The 20,964-nt window shown below is 38.2% G+C and overlaps 1 protein-coding gene across 5 annotated transcripts in view; it reads left to right on the top strand.

The window, feature by feature from the left end:
- The window catches only part of mid2 (midline 2), a 220,059-nt gene that overhangs the window by 110,071 nt on the left and 89,024 nt on the right, over positions 1 to 20,964 (top strand). For all 5 annotated transcript variants that reach the window (XM_038286577.1, XM_038286574.1, XM_038286578.1 and 2 more), the window contains one exon: positions 2,769 to 3,643. In XM_038286577.1, coding sequence (XP_038142505.1) covers positions 2,825 to 3,643 — 819 coding nt within the window. In that variant the 5' untranslated portion in view covers positions 2,769 to 2,824. The remainder of the gene's footprint in view (positions 1 to 2,768; positions 3,644 to 20,964) is intronic.

The following is a 20,964-nucleotide window of genomic DNA, read 5'->3' as shown; positions in this document are numbered from 1 at the left end:
ACAAGAGTTACTTTCTTCAAAAGGTTGTTTTCGACCTAACATTGCCTTTGCCCTCATATCTAATTTCTCCAGTCATTTTGTTTTGTCTTACCTTGTTTATCAGTTGTCTGATGTACAAAGTAGAGACAAATCAGACCTATTGTTGGAGTAAGCCGAGTCCTATCGTGGCTCTGTGGAATGGGACCAGCTTCTGGACCTTCTCTTTCATAGTAAAACAGTCATCCCCTTGATAATAATCACATCTGTAACACATCTGATCAAGGTGCAGCCCAGGTAAATACCTGAGGAGGATACTGTGCTTCTGCAAACATGAATACAAAGATAGCAACAAAAAATATGCAGACTTTTAATTTTTATGCAACCTAAAACATCATCATTTTGTTCACATTTGTAAGTAGCTACGTTATTTTCCAAATTGTTACATTTCAGCAGTGCAATTGCTTTTTTGTAACCCCTATTCTAAACATTATAAGCTTGCATGAATCATATTTTCTTGTACACCAGGAGGAGACGTCTGTTTGTTCGATAAAGTCTCGGCCTTTTTAGCCATGTCCGTGTTTTTATTTAGTTAGTCCTGTCAGCAGTTCCTTTCTCTGGTTCCTGAGATTATTCCTGTTTGGAAATTCTGTAAAATGTCTGGCCTGAAAATGGGCCACTGCAGGAAATTTTGCAACTCTTTGTACTGAAAACAGGGACAATGCAGATGTGTGGAAAACAAGCGGAGAATTTGATTATCTGTTGCTGTCTGCACGTCGGCTCAATCTCACTGCACAATGAACAATGTGTGAAAAACAAAACTAAGCTGACGTTATTTAGTCAGTAAAACGAATGACTGTAAGTGGACACATTTTAATGAATCTTTCAAATGTAAAATATCAGAGGTGTGTGCTTTTTTGGTACCCTTGTCAGCTCTTACATGAGTAATCACTCAAATCGAATGTGATTTATGTATTGTTTAAATGTATATATTGTGCTATGAGGGCTATTTTTGGACATTTTAAAACTCATAAATACAAATGAAAATACACAGCTAATCACTGAATCAATATTCCTATGTTCTATACTGTTGATTCTGAAGTTTGGACATCAAAAAATGTCTAAGTTGTGTCCGTTTTGTGGTATGAGCTGTCCATAAAGGTTAAAAAGCTATAGAAAGGATAATAAGTAAATTTTGCATGAGAGAGATGCTATCATTGTTTTAGAAACATAATGAAATTGTCATTGTCTTGTCTAATTTATTACAGCTGTTTCACGGTGCCTGCTTGGTTTCTTCTAAAGGATAGAGCAAGTCTACACACCTTTGCCCTTAAATCAGCAGGGTGGCAGTGTCAGGGAATGGAGTTATTAGTCATTTCACATGTCAGTGATTTTTAAGGCCACCTTGAGGGTAAGGCAGCTTGATATGCGGGCTACAAGGTGCTGGGATTTGGAAGTCTGTGAGATTTACAGAAAGGGTGTGAAATCAATTTTCCTTCTTAGCTTATGCTGAGCGTCTGTTCGCTTTGTTTAAATTTGCAGTTGTAATCTTGCTTTTCAAAGTTTTGTTTACCATGAAGCTACTTGTTTATTTCTCAAACTGATTTTACTTTGAAATGTATGACCATAACAGTGAACATGTAAAGGTAAAAGCAAATGCTCCACATAAGGGTTTATACCATCTGCTGTTGGGAATCCCTCCTGTTTTTCTCATATTTTCCTTACTCTGTTGAGTTATATTTCTTTTTTAACATCGGGCCAACCTCTAGCTTTTTTTTCTTAGTTGCTTTCCTCTGTCAGCACATGCATTTCTAACAGAAGTTTAAACAAATGAGCGAGGCCCATAGAAAATCATGTTCTTCTATACCATTATAAGAAGGTGCAAACATTAGCTGTGTCTCTAAGTACCTGCAAGGTGGTTAATTTACCTTTGGCCAGTAATTCACAGCTGATGTACTTCAAGCTAATTTTTACAGTAAAGCCTAAGACTAAAATGAATAGCACATGTAATGAAGTTCTAAATGTAGTTCATTTAGACCATTGTCCATTGCTGAATGAGTCTCATTATTTATTAAAAGTAAACTGAAGGTAGAGCAATTTCACAATGAAATAGTTTACCATAAAAAAGCAACCTAAAAGCTGAATTCTAGCCTAATGAATTGAGCAAAGGAAGCAATAGTAAATTGAGCCTCTTAACAATCTGAAATAAAACCAAGGAAAAACCTGAGAGTTGCCATGGACTTATTGAATTCTACCTAGATGGATTTCTAATATTCACATTTTATCACAGTGTGAAAGTTAAGAAAATAGAATGCTATGGATCTTGGTCTTGGTCAACCAAACAGCAACTGTTGCAGCCAAGAACGGTGTATCTTAAAATCTAAAATAACTCTTTACTTCAGCACAAGAATATAGCTCTAAAGCATCTGTTAACAGCTAACAGCTATCCACTTTTAGTACGCTCGTAGTTATCAACTTTCATGCTGATGGAGGCTAGATAGCAGGTTACAGGGAACGCTTATTGTTTTAATATCACAACATTACGGCAACAAAATGTCAACATATATAAAAAAAAAGAGTTGGAATCTCCATTTAGCATTTCAGATTTTAAAGTTTTGGTTGTGACCTGACTTGCACCTGATTGGATAAGATTTTGATTTGGCAAAATTACTACAAAGCTGTTTAAAGTCACTTGCAAAAGATCATTTTGCAGGTTAGAATTCCTACAGGTGTATTCCTCTGTATTTTTTTGTTATTAACAGTAAATATTGGTCTGTTCTCTTTTCTTGTAGGTAACTGGCCAGCTTCTGTGGGATTTGATGTCACCTTTAGATTGGTTTAACTGAAAATGGAAACACTGGAGTCTGAGCTGACGTGCCCGATCTGCCTGGAGTTGTTTGAAGACCCTCTGCTCTTGCCCTGTGCCCACAGCCTCTGCTTTAACTGTGCCCATCGCATCCTGGTGTCTCACTGCTCCACCAGCAAGCCCCTTGAGTCCATTTCAGCCTTTCAGTGCCCCACGTGTCGTTACGTCATCACGCTGAATCACCGCGGCCTGGAGGGCCTTAAGCGCAATGTGACGTTGCAAAACATCATTGACCGCTTTCAAAAGGCCTCCCTCAGCGGCCCCAACTCCCCCACTGAGAGCCGGCGGCTGCAGACGCAGCGGCCCTACACCGCAACCATTAGCGGCACGATAGGTGGAACGATTGGCGGCGGTGGAACAGGTGGTGGAAGTGCTCGCGGCAGCCCAGCCACTTCCAGCCACTCCCATCCACACGCCAACCACACCAATCACGTCAACCACACCAACGCCAACCACAGCCCAGCTGTTGTGGCAACAATGGATCCGAGAATCAGCTGCCAGTTCTGTGAACAGGATCCACCACGTGAGGCTGTCAAGACGTGCGTTACATGTGAAGTCTCATACTGTGACCGATGCCTGCGTGCGACGCACCCAAACAAGAAGCCTTTCACCAGCCACCGCCTGGTGGAGCCAGTACCAGACACCCATATCCGGGGGCTGACCTGTCTGGAACATGAGAACGAGAAGGTGAACATGTACTGCCTGGTGGACGATCAGCTCATATGTGCCCTCTGTAAGCTGGTAGGGCGTCACAGAGACCACCAGGTGTCCTCGCTCACAGATCGCTTTGACAAGCTCAAGGTTAGTGCTGAATTTATGCTTCACAGCAAATGCAGAACTCCCCCTATTATATGTTGTTAAACTTTGTTGGGATGGTACAGTAACTCTAAATCAAGTGCATACCCAGAATTTTCACTCTCAAATTTTATTTTGCATGATATAACAGTTTTGATCAAGACAGTTCACAAAAAGACTATAAAAAGAGATAGTGGGAGTGATTCTCTGGCATGGAGAGGAAACACAGATGAAGAACTATTGGGAGGGCCCTCATTATGATAGTCATTGAGCTTGCATTCCCCGTGGCCACTGAGCTTTCACAGGCTCTGTTTAAAAAGCGGTATTGCTGAATCAGGCTGAAAACAACAGAGGAAGGCAACAGTGAGTGCTAATTCCACTTCTAAAGCCCTAAAGCAGTGAGCTGGCACCAATCAACTTTTATCTGTATTGTTTACAAAGCATAGGAACATGCTGTATCTGTGAGCAACTGTTTTTAGAGTAGCTTCAGTAAAAACTGGTTAGTTTTCATCTTTAATTATTCTCTGCAAGATTTAAACAGCTGTTTAAGCAAAGATATAGTTACACAGAGGTGATCTTAAAAAAAAGCCCGTAAAATTGTGTCGGTAATGATCGCTTGTTAACCGACATATCACTTTTTTGTATAGTGATTTTATTAGATGTGGAGATAAGACACAGTGGGAATCTACATTTCCATATTATGAAACAGAAAAAGAAAACCTCTTCCACTGACGAGAAAACATAATAATGGTAGAGTTAAGTATCATCTCACTGTTAAAGGATGTTGTATAGAAGCATGGTAATAAAAAGTAAAGCACAAGAAAAATGTTTTGAATAAAAGGTAATTAACAGAGAGGCAACACAGATAAGCACAGCCTTGGGAAGACTGTGAAGCATGATCAATTCTAGAGTTGGAGGAGACTTACAAGCTATTGATTGCGGCTGGAGTCAGTTCACCTCAATCAGACATATAACTGTCCCAGTTTTTGATATATTAATCTGTTTCTAGAAAATTAAAATAATCAGAATGCAAAGAATTATAGTCATTTGTCATTGTATTGGATGGATGGATGGATGGATGGATGGATGGATGGATGGATGGATGGATGGATGGATGGATGGATGGATGGATGGATGGATGGATGGATGGATGGATGGATGGATGGATGGATGGATGGATGGATGGATGGATGGATGGATGGATGGGTAACAGTTAGGGTCCTCATTATTAACCTTAGTATTTTTGTTATTTCTTTTTTTTCATACATTAATTTGCTCCATTATTTTGTCTTCATCTCTGAAACTTTTATTTAACATGTTTTATTTTGCAAAGGAAATTACTTTTACTATGTCTTGGTTATTGTGTATTGTGTAGTGCAAAGATCAAATGGACACTTTACTAATGTAGAGCTCTATGGCATGTTTTTGCTTAGAAAACTGCAGATGCTTATTTGATCATCTAAACATTTTACCATTCTCCAGCAGGAAACAATCGCTGCACCAGTTTAATGGCAGTGTATGAATTTTACATTGTTTAGTGTGTAGAAAAAACTTAATCTCAATGGGTTTTTGGGGGAACAAAGCAGCTGTAATTCTGTCTGCATCTCAAGCATCCTTTTCATTTGGGTGAATATGCGCTCTTGTGTCCTACATTATTGATGCTCTAAGAACTACAAATGTCACCTTCAGTTTTGTCTACTAAACCCTTGCTCAGCACCTCTCACAGCATAGGGCTTCGTTTCTCTGCTGTTAGTCCCCTTGTTCTCTCCAGGCTCTGGGAAGGGCTACTGTAAGTTGTTTGCAGTTCCCATCTTTTCCCTCCATTTCCTTGGCTGGCTGCGGTTCTTTTGAACATTGCCCAGGCTTTGCCTTTGAACTTCTTTGACTTTGAATCTACCCCAAATTTAGGAGGAGAACTACCCAATTCAAAGTTCCAGTTAACTCACCAGTGGCAGTTGGAGCTATTTTTGAAGTTTATAACCACTACCAGTTGCAAGTGTTTTCTTCTTGCTCTACTTTCATTACAGACAGAACTTGAAACCTCCAAATGACGTAATTTATTTATAAATCCAGCCTTCCTGTTTCCTCCTTAAAGCGTTGCTCTCCAGCTGCCTGAAGGAGAGACATGTCTTGAGATCTCTTGATAGAAAACATGATTTCCTTATAAATACCTCCTTATATCTTCAGGGCGATATTGCTGCAGATTATCTGATTCCAATTTTTACCTGGTTTATTCATATATCACTTGGAAGATTTAATGATTTTTATCTCCGTGTTTGACTCTTGGCTTACTATTTTAATCTTTGATCACCTTTGAAATCAACCCCTCTGTTTGTGGAAGCTCCTTACAGCCACACTGTCACTATGATTTAGGTCTCATTAAAGGAAAAGTTAAGCTCCCCTTAGGCAGAAAATGGATGTTTCAGGAGTGAAAATGTCAACAAGTGCTAAATGTGGCTCACACTGTAAGGAGGTGAGTTTTTTCTATACTCAGCTGCTAAGCAGAGCTCTTTTTAGACAGGCAGAAAAATTGGTCTCAGATGTTTGGGAGACCTCTGTCTTAGTGTTATACTTTGAAATGCTAAAATCGAAGATGCTTCAAGGAGCTTCTCTAAAGATTGTTTGGCTGTTTTTAGAAAATCAGGTTAATTAAAGTCCCTACCAGTCAAGGCACGGAGTAGAATTGAATATCTCATCACACATTCTTTGCAAGCGCCTGATTTGAGCTCATTAAAATGTAATTAAGAGCAATTTTGGGGCTGCCTAACTATTCCTTTTGGAGGCATGCTATAGGAAACCAAGAAAAGTGTATGTGCTACTTGTATAAGTTTGATATACTGGCTTGTATCTGTGCACAAATCTTCATAATTGAAAAATTCAGTACATCAGGTTAAAGAATTAGTATGTCCTTGGTTTGATTTGATTTTCATTCTCCCGTCTCCCTATTTTTTTATTCATTTCTTTATCTCTATATAACGGCATTTTAAACCTTACATAAACACAAAAGTATTCATAACCGTTGGACTTTTGTTTGCTTTATAATAGTTTAGCCATAACTATTATGGTGGTATTTCAAATTGGAACAGGAAGGACATGTGCTTTTAAATGTATTTTAGAAACAAATAAGGGAAAAAATTCACAAAATCTTACTTTTTCTCTGTCTTTAGCTTAACTTGATACTTTGTAGAACCACATTTTGCTGACCTAAACTTGGAAATAAATTGTTATCCAAGTTTTGCCATATCAGTCCTACTCATGTTGTTGACTGCAGAATAGACCAATCTCAATCTCCATTAGATTGGAGAGATTTGATTTAAACCAATCCGCTATAGACCTTTGTGTGTATTTCTGAGTTGTTTTCCTGCTAAATGTAGAAATTTTGCCCCAGTTTTGAATCCCTGCTGAATAAAAAAGCATCCCCAAAGCATGATGCTGCCATCATTATGTTTCACCACATGGATTGTGGATTTTCAGCAACTGAGTTCTTGTTGACACTTTAGCATTAAGTGAAGGAAACCACTTATAGCTGTCATGACAACGTATTATAACTTCTCTGCAGCTTCCCTTAAAATCTGTCATTTCTGTGCAGCTTCTCAGATTGATGCTGTTTTTGGTCAATTGTTCATGTTAGATGCATGGACCTGAAATAGTAGATTGACACGTTTTACTCTTTGTGAGATGAATTGAGGAGCTCTCTGTGAGATGTTCATAGTGTAGCTTGTGATAGTTTATGACTCGTTTCTTTTGAACATGGCCCAACCTAGGGCTTTGAACTTCTCTGAATTTGAATCTAGCCCAAATATGCACCCCACATCATGGCCAACCTGCGCTTGATGCTCCATAAACAGAACATTTATTGAGTATCCATGCAAATTTAAATTGAAACTACATCTAAAGAAAATAAACTGCAGTAATAATAATGACTTTAGAACATTGTCTGCTCCTCATCGATCTTCATCTACTTTTTATTTACAAATGTTTTCTACATCATTCAACTATTAGCTATTATTATAGATGAGATTCCGAAGTGATGATTGTTGATTTCTAATTGGATCACCCCTCTTCCTGGATTTTATGTCCAGACAGTAAAGTGCAGAAATGCTTTAGTGTTTTATCTGTATCCATTTAAAAATCTAGGAAGAAGCTGAAGAGTTTTACTTTTGATTTATATTTATGAAAATGCTTACGTTTAGAGGAGCATTGCATAAATTCCAGAGTTTTTACAGAAGTTTAATCTCTCTGGTGACAAGTTAAAATGGCACCAGCATTGCGAATGCACATGGGAGAAGAGGAAAAGCATCATAGTCTGCTGCTGCTGCAACTGCAAAGGAATCTTGTTCACTTTATTTATTTATTTTTTTTAGCTAAAATAAGGCAAAATGCTGGACCCTTCATTCTTAGGGTAGATCTGAACTCAAAGCTGTATTTATGCTCTTCTTATTCTGTCAGTGATTAGGCCCCAATTTGACAAAAGCCCTGTACTAGAAACAAACTTAAGTTTGTTTGAAGTAATAGCACAAAAATTGCATCAAAACAAATGCAATACCTGATATAGCCCGGTTGCATCACTGTAGTCTGTGTCAAGAAATAAAAATACCCACCCTGTAGTTGGTCTGTGACTGTCAAAAACCCACATTATGATGGCTCAGTGTCTCCCTGCCTGGTAGATTTATTTATTGATGAAGGCTGGGTCACACCTCTTGCATTCAACTCTGCAACAACCAATGCAACCCCCCCCCCCCCCCCCCCCCCCCCCCCCCCCCCCCCCCCACTCATACTACACAGAGAATGACCAGGTGTCCTTGTTTCTGTGGGACTGCGCCTCATTTGTCATTTCTAACCTGGTTTCCCACATACTTAGACAATGTCCCACATTTCAGTGGGTCACATTTTTGTACAATAAAAATAATCATTCAACACCTGTTTATTAGCTCCACCAAGGGGGTCATGTTTTTAGTCAAGTTTGTGTTTGTTTTTCTGTCTGTGTACATGATAACTTAAAAAGTTATGATCAGATTTTAATGACAATTTTACCAAAGATCCAAGGAACAATTCATTACATTTTGGTGATGATCCACATCTGGATTCTGTAACATTATTTGGTGGAACAAGCAGTTCCCCCCTAAACTAGAGGGTGGCATCAATGACAGCTTCAGCATTAGACAAAAAAAAATCCATACGTATTATACCGAAGACAAAAAAAAACAGGAAAGGTGAGCCATTCCTTGTTGTAAGTCTCAATCTGTTTATCAAACAAGAAAAGCAGAGTTAATGAAGAAGGTGAGAGCAGGACAAACACCAGAGGCTGCAGACAGGTGCCTTATTTATAAACTCATGAAAGGGTTTTAGGGAAATTGTTACCAAAGGTGCACCTCATGCCAAGGAACACTTCATTTCAATTTGGTCATGATCTGGATCATGTGTGCGTTTTAGCTGTAGGTGTAAATCACAATATGGGGCAAAATTTGCTGCTTGGTGGAGGTCTGCAATCTCTGAGTATTTTTCTAGTCTTAAATGTGAAGATAGTTGAGCTAAAATCATTGTCGTTGAGCCACACAAGCTGTCAATCAATATTAACTTCCTAATATAGCTTCTAGATCTGTACACTCTAGATTGTCATAGATTTCTCATGCTTGCTGCTTGTTATTGCTCTGACTCACAAACCTTAAGGAGCTGTAAGGTGGGTCCCTGTTACATCACTATTTCCTAATGGGCTGACATGGTTTAGAAGTTTGTAATACTGTATGTCAGAGCTGTCATTCTGTGTGACAAATGAACCTTATAGGTTAAGATCCTCAGCTGTCCAACTGTAAAAGAGCAGCACTTTGCATGTCACTGTAAGATTCTGACAGATCTCCAAGTGTTGTCACCAGTCACATGTCATGCAACTAATAAATGGAAAGAATATTCAAAGCTCCTAAAGTGATCCTCGGATTAATTTTATGTTCAGAAGGAAACAAGTCCCAGCCTATAATCAGCAAACCCCACCCTTCCCCATCTTCTCCATTGCTTCAATTACTTTATTGCCACAAGTCATGCTTCTATTTTTTTATTTCCGCTGTTTTCTCTATTCACCCCCACCCCAACCCCCTAACCACTCGTACTTTATCCTCTCCACCCTCTCTTCTAAGCTCCTTGAGGCTCCGTCTAACTTTTTTAGTGCTGTGGCTGCTTCATGTCTGCTCCTGCTGCTGACTCCACTGCTGCTGTATTTACACTCGTTCTGCTTTGCTAAATCCTGAGGCGAGCTTATGCAGATCTACACGGGGAGAAGCATGCATGCAGTCATATGCACCTTTATTACTTTAAGACCTGCAAGCAAACCGGCAGTTTTATGGTGTTTTAAAGCTGAGCAAACCTGATATGACACCAGAAGCTGAATAATTATATGTATCATTTCCTCTTTGCTGCCCATTAAACTCATTGATTCCATATTATATTTCCTTTATATATGTGCATTTTAAACTATATCCATCACTATAACTATGCGACTCCCACTCCTCTGCTCTTGCATACAGGTAGACAAACATCTTGCATTCCACATGCTTTATGCCAGTTTGTCACACCTCCCTTTGCCTCATTTGGCCCCCAGCCAGTCCGTCGTGTTTTGCCTCCCCTCTTCTGCCCTCAGTCACCCACGAACCCACTCACGCTGCTGCAGCTTGTAGCTGTTGAAGGGAGATTTGCAGCCCTTTTGTGCGTTTGTGTGCATGAGCTTATATGATTGCATTCAAAAATGTCTACATCTGAGTAGAGACATGTATGCGTGTATGAGTGCCTACGAGCAGATGTAGGTGTGTATATGTCTCAGAGCAGTTGATATAATTTTGATGTGAGGAATGACTACAGGCTAGGTGTATGGTGCTGTTAAAAATCAAAGCTGGATGCGTAGAACAGAGTGAAATGGAGTGTTTTCGCTCAGGCTGTCAGAATAACCAAGGATGGAGCAGAGAGCTTTTTAGTGACTGTGCACCAATTCTCTGCCTACACATGTGAGCATTGCTATATGTTTAAAGCCTTTACTGTATACATAAGTAAGCCAGGGTTCAGAGTTCTTACTCAGTCTTTAAATGATGGAATTTGTTCTCATTTCTCAGTTTTGGAAAGGTATGTAGAAAAGAAAACTGAACATTTGTCAGAAGCTCAGAACATAGGACCCAGGATTCAAGGCAAGACAGGCGCTGGGATTACTTCAAAAAGCTTTTATTAAAAAGAGGCAAATCTGCAGATCTGCAATGGCTAGGGCATCTTTGGTAGTAACCTCTGCAGGACAGACACACAGGTTAGTGACCATGATAATCTGACCGAGAATAATTATGAACATGTGAGTCATTAACCTGGTTTAACGGTTCAGTCCACATCCAGAGAACGAGCTAGGATCCTTCCGATGGGCTGCCAACAAGATGCGGCAGGCGCTGTCTAGGGTGTCCCAGATGATGCAGCCTCAGAGAACATGCAGGAGTCTGAAGCCAGGTCAGGCAAACAGATAAGAACAGGAAACGGCAGGCTTTCATAAATATGGTTATTTGTGAAAGAAAGAATGCTTATTGTATCAGCAGAGATTACTTGTGGCCTGCTTAAAAATACTCACCCATATAGTAAATATCCAATAATAGGCTTTTTCCTATATCCTTAGTTAAATCCAGGTATTACACAATTCAATTCAATTCTGTTTACTTTTATAGCATCAATTCACAACACATGTCATTTCAAGGCACTTTACATAGACGATTCAACCAGATCATTCAGTCAAATTGATTCAGGGTTTTAAGGAAAACCAGTTGATTTCATCGACTCATTGACTCTTCGGCAATCCCTCACACCAAGTATGCTTGTAGCGACAGGGGAGAGGAAAAACCCAATTGTAACCAGATGAAACCTCCAGCAGAACCAGGATCAGTGTGAGCGGCCATCTGCCGAGGCGGACAGGGGTTCAAGAGACAGAAGCATAGATGCATAGAATCCCATTTTAGCATTGTGTTGATTTATTAGATTAACACTATTTAATAATACATTGTATCAAAAAGTTGAGAATTTTTTAAGCAAATGCAGATTTAAAGTGCTAAATGTATAGAAACAAATAGGTATACACCTTTCGGGTTAATGCGTCATGCAAATATTATGGTTTACCTTAACAGAGACCCTTGAAAACATTGTATAATATTAAATTCATGTACTGCTTACCAGGGAAGTGATGGGATGTTTTAAAAACAGTAAAACAAGACAGACATAGAGATTTAAGTACTATTAGTGATCTATGACTTTGATGTTTAGGATTGAAAGTAATGTACAAATGCATCAATTCAGTGTTTCCATTACATTCCTTTTGTAAGAGCAGCCATCAGCTTGCTTTGCTGGATCATTAATCTCTCTGCAGGCTGCTATCTTTATACTTGCACTGATTATAATGGCTGACAGGTAAAAGTGAATGATATTGCTGAGTTCCTTTCAGTGCAGGAATACCAGCATCTTAATATGGATGTTCTGTTTGACACCAGTCAAAACATTTTGGCAAACTAGTCATCTGGAATATCATCCCACACTTCTCCCACCCACAGCATTCGTAATCCATATGATTTATTTAAAGTGCGTTTATAATGTAACAGCGTAAATCATTTGTCCTTATATTCCCTTGCTACATAGACTTCAGTTCTGCAGTGTAAAGATACAGCAAGTCGTGTGATTTCTGATACAGCAAGTCAGAAATCACACGCTCCTCTCTGGACTTTCGTTAATGTGTAACATTCATTCAAGTGAACTTAATAAACTGTTTTTCTATCACATAAACCTAAAATGTGATCTAGGTTGTCGTTTTATAACCAAATAGTGTCATGTTATTTGATGGTAAGGAATCAGTATCTCACCAGCAGGTGAATAGATACTTTAAATTTGTTCAAGTTGAACTTCTTATATATTGCTGAAATCCAATCCAACCTGGGCACCCTGCTAATTAGTTTTCTGCTTGACTCTATCGTGGGAGTCCCCTTTTCCAGACCTAGATTATTTGACTACTGTCCACTGGAGCAAAATTACTATAAAATATTTTTATTAAATTAAATAAAATGTTGAAAATGCTCCCTCAGTTAATGTGATTTAATAGAATTTTATGTCCAAGGATTTGAAATATATTGTTCATATAGCCCATTAAGGCACAAGCACACATACATTAGAAACAAGGACACAAATTAATGTTACTATATAGATGCAGTTCTAAACAGTCTTAATTCAGTAATAATTATAATAAATTACAGTCAGAACTTGGTCATCTTAACTCATACATTGGTTACAAAGTAGAGTATTTGCACTAAATTAGCATCATTGATTCTTTGCTATCAGCTCTTTTGCCACCTACTTATTTTAAAATTACAAGGCTTAGTAGTGGTAGTCAAGCACATGAAGGCTTGACTGTATTTTAGGCTAAAGCTGTAAGAAGCTGACAGCATTGCAGGGCTCAGCTTAGCTTATGACACTTTTGACACTTAAAGAAAATCACTTTAAGTGAGGATGTGCTAAATACGACTTTAAGATTTATATAAGTACTGCTTACTAGAAAAAAAAACTTGAAAGTAAGAGTTGGATTTTTTAGGACTTTGTCTTTTATGGCAATATTATGTGCTGTGCAAGAATATTTTTTTTCCATAACTGTAAAATTTAAACATATTTTGGTAGGATTTCCTATATTAGACTTGCATGGAATCATCCCTAATTTTAAACAGATTAGAAATTATGAAGGTTTTTAGATGTATTTGACCAAGAAACAACTGAAAGGTTGCGTATGCATTTGCATTTAGCCACACTGTGTTCTTGTCCTTACAGCAACTTTCTCAGCATGCACAGCTGCAAGCACTTTGGAACGTAAACCTTCTATTGCATATTTGTGGGATGCTGTACATTATTTGTGGTACTTTACAGAGTTTCTTTTTATTTATTTATCTATTTATTTTTTTCATCCTGTCTAGGTATTTTAAGCATACCATACAGAGAAGTTGATTGCCTACACATGCCAGGGCAGTTTTGCACTACCTTAAGTAGATCTGAAAACAGAGCTCTAGATCCTGATTGCTTAACTTGATCAAGAGAAAGCTGCATCTAACATCAGAATAGAAAACGATATGGAAATAGTAACCTCTGTTTGTATGAACTGCAATTAGATTATCTTTGAGTGTGGATAGGTACAATAAGCACATCTATGAGAAAGTTTTTTCACCAGGAGGTAAACACTTGTTAGTGCGGTGAGCTGTAGAAAGCCTGCAACACTTGCATTGAAGCGCAGCAAAGGTGATGGTCAAACAGAAAGCCAGTGCAGCCGAACATCTTACACAGAGGACAAACCCCAAAGCCAAAGAGGCACAGAGTGAGACATAAGGCACCAAACACCCTAATGAAGCCATGTAATGATTTCCCACTGCACAGGCCAAGCCAGAAACACATTCCGCATGGCAGCCCACCACCTACACCCCCAACATCCCCAAAACAAATGAAAAAAAGGACCATGGGTTATAGGCTTGTTAGAAATCATGTTTGTGATGCATATCAGATCATGGAGGCATTGTGATTCAAAGGCTGTAGTAAAGAACCTTTTAATTGTGTCCTTGGTTTCCAGGCATTTTAGTTTTCTGACATTTCATATTGATGTTCGTTATTATCCTGCTGTATCTTATGAATAAGCCATCTGTAATATTAATCCGCCACATCATATTAACTTTCGGAAAAAGCAAGTAATCAATGTGGAAAACAAGTCTGGTGCAAGCTATGTCCGAACATTATTATGTAGTTTGATTTGATTACTCTTTTTTTTTTTTTTTTCTCCCAGAGTCTGTTCTTTCAGCCACAGGTTTCTTGATGGTGTTTTACTTGTGCATCATGGCCAGAAAAAAACGGCATAAAGGCAATATCTGTTCTAAATCTGGAACCCCATCCTCCCACCCCACTAATATACACCGGAGTGTTATATTATGTTTACACACATAAAGGAACCATGAGTCAGTGTGTGTTTTGGTCTGTTTTTGCCTAGTTTTGGTGCTTGGCTGCACACTTCCCTCTCCTGTACTATGCCTGCGTGAGGAAAACAGCGTGCTGTTTTGTGAGGCTGCCAGGCAGGAACATTATGTTGCTGTTGGAAGAAGCTTTGTTTAAATCAAATCACTTGTGTGTGCGATGATCAGCACGTCTTCATCTGCATCAGCGCTGAGACCTCCAGCTCCAACAGTAAATGGCACTCTGATTAGTAGGTGTACATTGCAAACAATGATCATAATTTTTATTAAATCTCTGAAGACACTTTATTGTCTAGTAGACCTTGAAAACTTGATTGGATGTTTTGTTTGGATGCTATTTCCACATTTGTCTCTTATGTTAAATGTTTTTTTTGTTTTTTTTCTTTTAAGTTATAACAGTTGTAATTGCCAATATTGTAACTCCTAATGATGAACTAATTGGTGGAAAACGAATTTGAAAAACTTATATGATATAGATTTAAATGCCTGTTTAGTTGATCAAGATTTTATGACAAGTCATCACGGCAGAAGTTAGAAAACCTTCAGTTTAATATGTTTTTTAATATATATTTTTGTATAAAATAGTCTTCTTCTGAGAAAAGTTTTGCTTTTAAGCTAGATTTAAACCAAACAGGATAACATAAAAACATGGTTTTATTCACATATGCCAATCTTAGCACTCTTAGCAATCCTTAGATAAATTTTGCTTTTATTACAGCGATTTAATCTTACTACTAGCCCCATTAATCTCAGTGGTTGTGTCTTTGACCAAGACTTACCCACTGATGGTGGTCATAAGGCCCATTAGGGCCTGTGTACAGCAGTCTTACTTCCGTTAGCATGCCCCAGAGCAGCTGTGGCTAAATTGTAGCTTGCCACCATCATTGTGTGAATGTCTGATAATGGTTGAACGACTCGATGTAATGCAAAGTGCTCTAAAGTCCCTTGACCTGTAAATGTGCTGTGTAAATGCAGGTCAGTAATTCAATATTGATAATAATCTTGTTTTAAGAAGTAGTTTTTTATAGAGAGCAGACAACAAAAGCCCCATTTACACTACCCTCTGAAAACCGATCGGTGCCGAGCTTGGTTCCTTACGGCCGTTTACACACCACTCTAGCACAGTTCCTTGCCTCCTAGGGACGATCTACGGTATTACTGCTATCTAGAGGTAAACAAGCAAATCAACATTCAGGAAATTTATGAAAGTCAGGCGAAGAAGGCCGCGTTTGGTGAATTTACTTGACAGAGTCGGCTTTTTGGAAGTGGCTATGACAAATAGTCTAATCAGGGCTTACAGACGCAAGAAATTATGACAGATTTTGAGGTTCATCAGATCGCTAAGCAGAATCATCACTGGAAATCATGTCGCATAGTAGGGAAGATTTTATTTTTATGAATATCTGAAATTTTATGATTACAGAGGCTGACTGTAAGGAAATGACACGGTCTGCTGATGTGCTCTTTGTTATCATAGAACCGAGCAAGAACTGAACCGCGCCGAGCCCTACTGATGAACCAGTACCATGTGAGCACGGTTTGGTAGTGTCTGGCGCAGTCCGGTTCTGTTCTGCGTACCATTTACTCTCACAGGTATCTTGGTTACCCTGCTCAGACTGATCTCGGCATAGTATTAAAGGGGTAGTGTAAATGGGGCTAAAGACTCTACATCAGTGGCCCCAACATTTAGTTTAATGTCAGTTAATATTTTTATAGACTGGTCTGTAGCTTTAATACTCTCTGGTCTCTATTGTAACATTAAACCTGCCTTTATAATGAAACACCACAAAACCAAGGAGCATGACAAAACACTACTAACTACTCACAATAGCAGTGAATCAATGAGAGCCATGGGCTTATTTTGCCACAATGAGACGGTGGGGTTTTAAAGTGGGATGTATCATGTGAGCTACGGTGTCATGGCCGACATGCATTAAATGTGAGTCAAATACAGATTTAAAGAAGATAATTTAATCATGCAACCCTGCTTTAGATTATTTGGATTATCATTAACTCATTACTTTGCTGATAAACCCAGTGATTAAATGCCTGCTTTTTGAGAATCAAAAAAGAATCACAGCATCACAGATCCCTGGCACTCTTTTCGTTTGTCATTAGGGTACTTTTTACATCTTCATTCTTTGTTTCAGACGCACTTGGAAAGCTTTTTGTAAAAACTAGTCAAGTCTAAAGTCAAAGTACTGGTAGCAATGACACTTTTAGTGTCTATACCTTTGGATGGTTGATAGAAAAAGGCTTTATCCTATGGGAGAATTTTTGACCTCCTTTAACATTTGGCCTATAGTGTACATTGGTTTAATGGGTCTCCCTGCAGCTTACTGACCAGTGGCTACAAGAAATGGATGTCTTTGTGATATCATCTTAACACCCCAGGGAAGTTATGGGTCATACATTATTAATTAAATGCAGTGATGGGCAGTAGCGCCGCTACATGTAGCGAAGCTATTAGTTTAACTACATTTTCCAGTAGCTTGACCGTAGAGTCGCTGCTTTATTTATGAAGTAACTTTCCTGTAGCGACGTTATTGTTTTGATCAAGTAGCGACGTAGCGTCCACAAACGCTACAAAATCCAGGGCAAAACTAAGTAATGAAACCAGGTTTTCTATTTTGAAACAACAATCAGCCACAAGCTACTGTAAATAGCAGTTTCAGCTGACGTTCTTATAAGTGGCGTAGTAGCACAGTCACACTCAGTAGGGTTAAACAAGAGCACCCTTTCCCAGGCTGTCGTTCTATTGGCTGGGATGGTTGCTAGGCGACGATCCAACTGCAGTCCGAGAGAGCAAAAAAAAATCTGCAAGCAGAGCCTACGGGTTTGCGAGCGTATCTGAGACTCGTGCAGAGCGCGGATTGTGCGCGAAGAGAAGGAGGCAAGCGAGAGGAGAAAATATCTGTGCAAGAAGCATTAAATCTGAGAGAAGAAACAAAGATTTGAGAGAGAAGAGAAAATATTTGAGAGAGAGCCCATGTTTGGAGTGTGAGCATTATAAGTTTTGAGTGCAAGAAGATGAAATTCTTTTCTTAAATTAAAACTATGTGCTCTTGCATTATGGCAGGATAATTCTCCCATATGTGCCACTAAGATACTCTAATTAGAGAACAGTAGTGAAACTTCGATATTGTATTTTCATGGCCTAGTTTACCTGACAGGATGTTTACATAAATCTGTTTTTAGGCTTTGCACAGATAAGATTTTTTATTTATGGAGGAACAGCTCTACCGTTTATAAAATAAATACATAAATAAATAAATGCTCAATGAATAAATAAATAAGCATTCAATTAATTGCCCCCAAAAACACAATGAATAAATATGTAGGTAGAAATAAAATTATATGGTGAGACATAAATATATGTATCACTTAATTAGCTTCTTTAGCTAATTTTTTCTTTAACATAAAAGTCACTTTAGGCATATTATGAACTGTTTTGGATGATAGTACCTTGATCCACTTAGAACTTTTTTTCTTTTTTTTTTTTTTTTTTTTTTTTTTTTGCTGCTTCACTGCTGCATCTGCTTGCAAATGGAAACATGTCATCGCCCTTTGATCATGGAGCTGAACGGTCCAATGTCTCCGGCTGTTGAGGGCAGTCAGCAACTCAGACTGAATGTAGGTCATATTACACATGGCTTCTTAAGTTAGTTGGAGATCAACCTTGCTTGTCTGTTTTACAGACATACAAAGTTTTCATGCTTTTTTTTCTTTACTCTTATTTCCCTGCGAGGGAGCTTATTTTCCTTTTTGTACAAGGTCATGCACTGCTGTTGAAAATGTCTGAAAGGAGTGACAGAGAAAAATGAACACACTATGGAAGCTCGGCCTCCAGAAATAAACCGTTATAGAGCAGATTTAGAAAACCAATGAAGTAGAACCAAAACAAGAAGGTGAAATGGACAGCATTTCTGATTCATTCTTTGTTAAAGCCTCAAGTCCTAACTTTTCTGCGGATTCTCTTCTAGTTCGTTGTATTTTTCTTTTCCTAGTTAAAAGTTACAGACTGCTTTTGGAGTTTGCATGATATGTAAATTGCATTTTGGATTAAAAATAAAATAATTTGTAAAAAGCTTAAAAAATCCATCCACTGTGAATCCCTTAAAGTAATTTCTATGTGAGAGCGTTTATTTTCTAAGTTTTTAATTGTTTAATTGGCAATGATTTTTTTTTTTTCAGTAAAATAAGATTGAAATATCTTGTGTCATGTGATCTCAGATCAACTGAATGTCGGTTATAAAAAGAAATCTTTATCGGCCAAAATCAGAATCAGCATGTCAAGCTTTTTAAAGATCGCGAATTAGTGATCGACCAGAAATCTGCAATCAGTGCACCCTGAGAAAGATGGAAGCATGACATACATGTGGATACAGTCATTTTCTCATTATTTACAATGTGATACATACAAATAATCAGAGCTTGCTGCCTCCATCTCTAAAAAAAACATTATTTAGATTGATGATGATGATGCCTGAAACAAAAATGGGTGTATTAAGGTTTTTAATGTGTCTTTCTTTGTTATGATTTTCATAAAAAAATGTTAGATGCTCATTAAAAGGTACCCAACGCAGTGAAGAAGGAGTTCAAAGTAAAGTTCTTAATTTATTGCAAGCTTGGTTTTGTCAAAAAAATACATTTTTGTTATTTGGTAAAAATGATGTGCTATATTTATCAGCATTTATATGCAAAACACCTGCATTCTCATTAAATATTTCCCGAAGTATAGTATATTAACTTAAGCTTCAGACACTGCACACTGTTTGCTGTTTTGCTCTGTTAAATTCCATTCAAACTTGATGATGTAGGGACAAAAGTCTACTACTCGACAATGAATCAAAAAGAGCTTAGACTTCGAACAAGTCAAGGGAAGAACATTTTTGTCTGAGCAAACAGCATCAACATAGTCTAACTTTCCTTATTGATAAAGCTTGTAGTTAAAAACAAAGTAAGATTTGCTTAGTCGCTGGGTGAGTAGACAGGTAGGTTGAGATAGAGCGTTCACATACCGATCCAGTAGGGAAGAATTTTAGTCCACCTTTTTCCTCAGCTTTACTTTGGCTCTACTGTGGCTCTACCTTATTTTGACCTAATCCAAAATAGTGTTTTCTGTATTTGTGCTGCTACATGTTTAGGCTGCTGGAAGACATGTGGACCACTTTTCATCATTCTGCTTCATTCTCCTATTCTGCAGTATTCGTCAAGTTTCACTAACTTTATGCTCTCTCTGCTTTTTCTCATCAAAGTAGCTTAATCTGTGCTGTTCCTGTTCAGGAGTGACTCCATCCTGGATTAAAATATCAACTATGCTGCTGCTATCGATATCGCTGTTTACAGATATTGGAGCTTGGCCTGAAGTCAGTGGAGTTAGACACTGTTGTCGGATAACATGCGGATATTTGTAAATGTTTTCCATCAGATTGGGTCCGGATATCCAGTAAGTGGGTCCAGATCTGGACCCCGATCCGCTAATTCTTCACCTCTGGTCTGTAGCATCAAGAGTTTAGGAAGATGTTTAAGAACACTAAGGATGATATTTTTTTTCAGATCCATTTTCAGATTGCAACATAAAGAGGAGTTTTGCTTGGACATTACGACCATCAGTTGTCTTTGCAAACTTGAGTTCTTGCTGAGGTTGTTGATTTCACTTCACAGAGAGATTGGGAACACAAGTTAACGGCACTGTGCCCCCGAAGTCTTGCTTCAAAAGCCAATAAGAAAGGAGGGCGATGATGCATGCTAAATAGCATGTAGGGACCCTTTTATGGTTTCTAAAAAGGGACACATCCGCCATCCTCTCTGAGGCAGCGGTGGTGACAGCAAACGCTAGCACCCTGTCTCCTGTGGTTGCACAAAGAAGTGGTTAAAAACAGTGGTTCTTTAAAGGCTAATGGAAACATGAAGATCCGGTCCATTTATTCACATAAGGTGAATCAAATATATATTCTTATTTGTATTGGAATGCAGGATTTACAGAATTCTTTTTACTAAGATTCTTTAATAAATTATTTTAATATATTGTTAGTACCAGTTGTTTTTATTAAATTTCTGCTTCTTCCATAGAGTGAATGCAAAATGATCAGTGGTGGATTTTTCATTTTCTTTGGTGCTTTAAAGCCCTTAAATATCCACTGAAATACACCTTTTATAACATAACCACTATCAGGAATCTTTAAAAAAAAAAAAAAAAAATTTTTTTTCTATTTCCCATGACCGATTGGCTCTATTAATGTAGATGTATCTCCTTGCGCTACAACTCTAATGTGATCATTTTATTTTGAGCAAATATTAAGTAGCATTGAAATATATCATCGTAGA

Source organism: Cyprinodon tularosa, unplaced genomic scaffold (genome assembly GCF_016077235.1).
Source record: "Cyprinodon tularosa strain WSP-4 unplaced genomic scaffold, ASM1607723v1 ctg228, whole genome shotgun sequence".
NCBI lineage: Eukaryota > Metazoa > Chordata > Actinopteri > Cyprinodontiformes > Cyprinodontidae > Cyprinodon > Cyprinodon tularosa.
The sequence above is the reverse complement of the archived record's forward strand: the minus strand, read 5'-3'. Positions and strand labels throughout refer to the sequence as shown.